This window comes from Salvia hispanica, chromosome 1 (genome assembly GCF_029641045.1).
Source record: "Salvia hispanica isolate PSC_SH4W2 chromosome 1, Shi_PSC_v1, whole genome shotgun sequence".
Lineage (NCBI taxonomy): Eukaryota > Viridiplantae > Streptophyta > Magnoliopsida > Lamiales > Lamiaceae > Salvia > Salvia hispanica.
Genome location: NC_142692.1, coordinates 14,130,781 through 14,133,594, shown reverse-complemented (window position 1 = coordinate 14,133,594; position 2,814 = coordinate 14,130,781). Strand labels below are relative to the sequence as shown.

The 2,814-nt window shown below is 35.0% G+C and overlaps 1 protein-coding gene across 1 annotated transcript; it reads left to right on the top strand.

Annotated features, from left to right (window-relative positions):
• The first annotated feature begins 242 nt into the window (after window positions 1–242).
• LOC125222798 (putative phospholipid hydroperoxide glutathione peroxidase) lies at window positions 243–2,519 on the top strand. Its single transcript, XM_048125613.2, has 6 exons — window positions 243–554; window positions 1,050–1,126; window positions 1,247–1,308; window positions 1,392–1,510; window positions 1,579–1,746; window positions 2,218–2,519. The coding sequence occupies exons 1-6, from the start codon at window positions 288–290 to the stop codon at window positions 2,245–2,247; spliced, it is 723 nt and encodes a 240-aa protein (XP_047981570.1). The 5' UTR covers window positions 243–287; the 3' UTR covers window positions 2,248–2,519.
• The last annotated feature ends 295 nt before the right edge of the window (window positions 2,520–2,814 follow it).

The window sequence follows — 2,814 nt, the reverse complement described above, 5'->3', positions numbered from 1 at the left end:
GAATAATAAAATAATAAATCATACTCCTTTATTTTCTTTGAAACATAACTCTGTGAAGAAAGTGGAGTATGTTTTATTAATTTTATATTAGAATTAAAAATACGGGATACCTATTAAGGAGATAATTCGTTTAGGTATAATTATTGTATCCAGTAATTTAGTTGAGATAATATGAAAAAGGTGATTAATGGAAAACGTGGCGTTTGCATCCAAATATAAATCCGCCACACAAATTTAAGCTTCCAATTTTCAGCATCACAAACTGACACACCACACCTCCTTCGCCAATGGCTTCCATGTCATTCTCTTCAATTTTCTCGCCACCGCTGCAGAGTGTAGCTCTCACTAAACTGCACCTCATCACCAATTCCGCGCTTCCGTTTATCGATTCGTCCAATCGCTCGACTCTCACCTCTTCCAAATCAACGTTTTTCCGAGATGGCTTCCCCGTTTTATCCCAATTTCTATCTAGGTTTTCAATTAAGTCTCGATCCTTTGCCTCTATTTCCGCCAGAGCTGCTACGGAGAAGACAATTCATGATTTCACCGTTAAGGTACCCCTCTCTCTCACACACACACAGTTAGAAAATGCAATTCAAGTTCATTGCGGTAGTGTTTCTTGCTAATAAGTTGCTTAGAAATAGTTTTGATTAGCTAACTCCTGTGTTTATTTGGCATGATTTAGTTTTTATTTAGCGCAATGCTTTGTACACTTGTAAAATTTATGCTACTATTGATCTTCATGGTGTAACGATTTATAGCTTGTTTTTGCTTTCTATTTCTTTGTCTAGTGAATTAGGTATTTAGCACAAGGAGTTGTTTGTACTTTTTTCGCTAGGAGGATTAACCTTACAATAACAGAAATGAGAACCTCGTACAACTTGGAAATCGAATCTAATCCGTGGTGTCTGGATTCATTTTATTCTCTTTCAATGTGTGGCATTGAATTGTTGCATAGTAGATGTGCAGCATTTGAAAGGTTATTAACTTATGTCTATAATGTTTTCTCATATTAGAGAGTAACTGTGAACTGCTCTCGCTGTAAACAGGATATTGATGGGAAGGACGTTGCGCTCAGCAAATTCAAAGGAAGTATACTCTTAATAGTAAATGTTGCTTCACAATGGTAATATCTTATCCTCTCTCAAAAATTGAATATGCGTTCGAAATCTGACTTCCTATCTCTAAGTTGAAACATTGTATCGAGTGCATGCCAACTGACGTGATTGATTGGTTGTGGATTCAGTGGTTTGACCTCATCAAATTACACCGAGCTTTCTCAAATATACGAAAAGTACAAATCTCAAGGTGAGATCTCAAACGAATATTTCAAATATATCTAAGTTTTTCAATAAGATTACGTGAGGTCGATCTGCAAATATATGATGCAGGACTCGAAATTCTGGCCTTCCCTTGTAATCAATTTGGCGGCCAAGAGCCAGGATCGAATAGAGATATTAAGAATTTCGCTTGTACACGGTACAAAGCAGAATTCCCAATTTTTGATAAGGTAGATTTCCTTCATGGTACTTTTTCAGTAGAACTTGTGAATCAGTTCCTAAAGGTTAGTTTGTGCAGGTTGATGTTAATGGACCGAATACCGCTCCTGTTTATCAATTTCTGAAGTCGAACGCTGGAGGATTTCTAGGTGATTTGGTTAAATGGAATTTCGAGAAGTTCCTGGTGAACAAAGATGGTAAAGTAGTCGAAAGATATCCACCTACAACCTCCCCACTGCAGATAGAGGTAAATTCAGCTCCTAGAGAAACAAATATATCATATATAATGTATTTATGAAGAATATTTTTTGTGGTCTGGTATGTGCATTCTAATTTTCTTTACATCTATATAAAGGTCTAAATCTGTCTTGAAATTTTCTAGTCCAGTTATGTGGCGTTGGCTGAATTGGTAAAACGTTATCCTTTTGTTTCAATGCAAGAACTAAATGGGTGTGGAGTTCGGTGCATTGGAACGTACTATATTTCTACAGTTTGATACTTGAAATTCAATAATATACTTGTAGTTGTAGCACTTTAGAATTCATTCTGTAGTAATTTACTATCAAAGAGTTCCTCACCTTCTCTCTGTTTCTACAGTAAGATAATCAAGAAATGAAATGTGCACTCTTTGATCCATATCAAGCTGTAGTAAATTTGTTAACAAAGCCTCTCTTTAATTTTTTTCTCATAATAATATTCTTTGCCGGCTTTTCTACAGAAGGACATCAAGAAGCTTCTTGCAGCATGAGTTCCACGTATGCATACATCACGTGCTCATGCTCACCTGTTACCGTGTATTTTCTCTAACTCGATGCTCTCTACCTTCTCTTAGTACAGTTCGATGAAATAAATCCTTCGTCTTGTGTATATATATATCTTGTTTATCGGATTATGGAACATGACGCTTTGGCAAAGTTACCGATACTGATCCCATGTAGAGAAAACCTATCATTCCCATGGATACTTAACACTTTGCTATTTCTGGACTTATTGTCTAGTGAAGTCGTTGTTTATTTGTGAGTGCTCGATCGTTTCATTATCTTAATGATTTACATAGTAGTCTTTCAGTTATCACTTATCAGTAAGGAAATACTATAAGAAATCACTGAAGTACGAATACCCGTTTATACAAATGAAAGGTGTTGCTATTGTATCTAAATAAATTTCATTTTTTGATTGCAATGCTTCTCGACAAAGGAAGAACTACATTTGATCTATTTAATTTAATTTAATTTAATTTAATTTCTTATGTTGCACGATTACAACTTCAGTGAATTAATTATATTTAATTAACCATTTTAAGCAATATAATTGA

Excerpts from the sequence above, each read along its gene's own strand:
- LOC125222798 (XM_048125613.2), top strand. The coding sequence starts at position 288 with ATGGCTTCCATGTCATTCTCTTCAATTTTCTCGCCACCGCTGCAGAGT. Across the intron at positions 1,309-1,391 it reads CGAAAAGTACAAATCTCAAG|GACTCGAAATTCTGGCCTTC; the intron begins GTGAGATCTCAA and ends TATATGATGCAG. Across the intron at positions 1,747-2,217 it reads CCTCCCCACTGCAGATAGAG|AAGGACATCAAGAAGCTTCT; the intron begins GTAAATTCAGCT and ends GCTTTTCTACAG.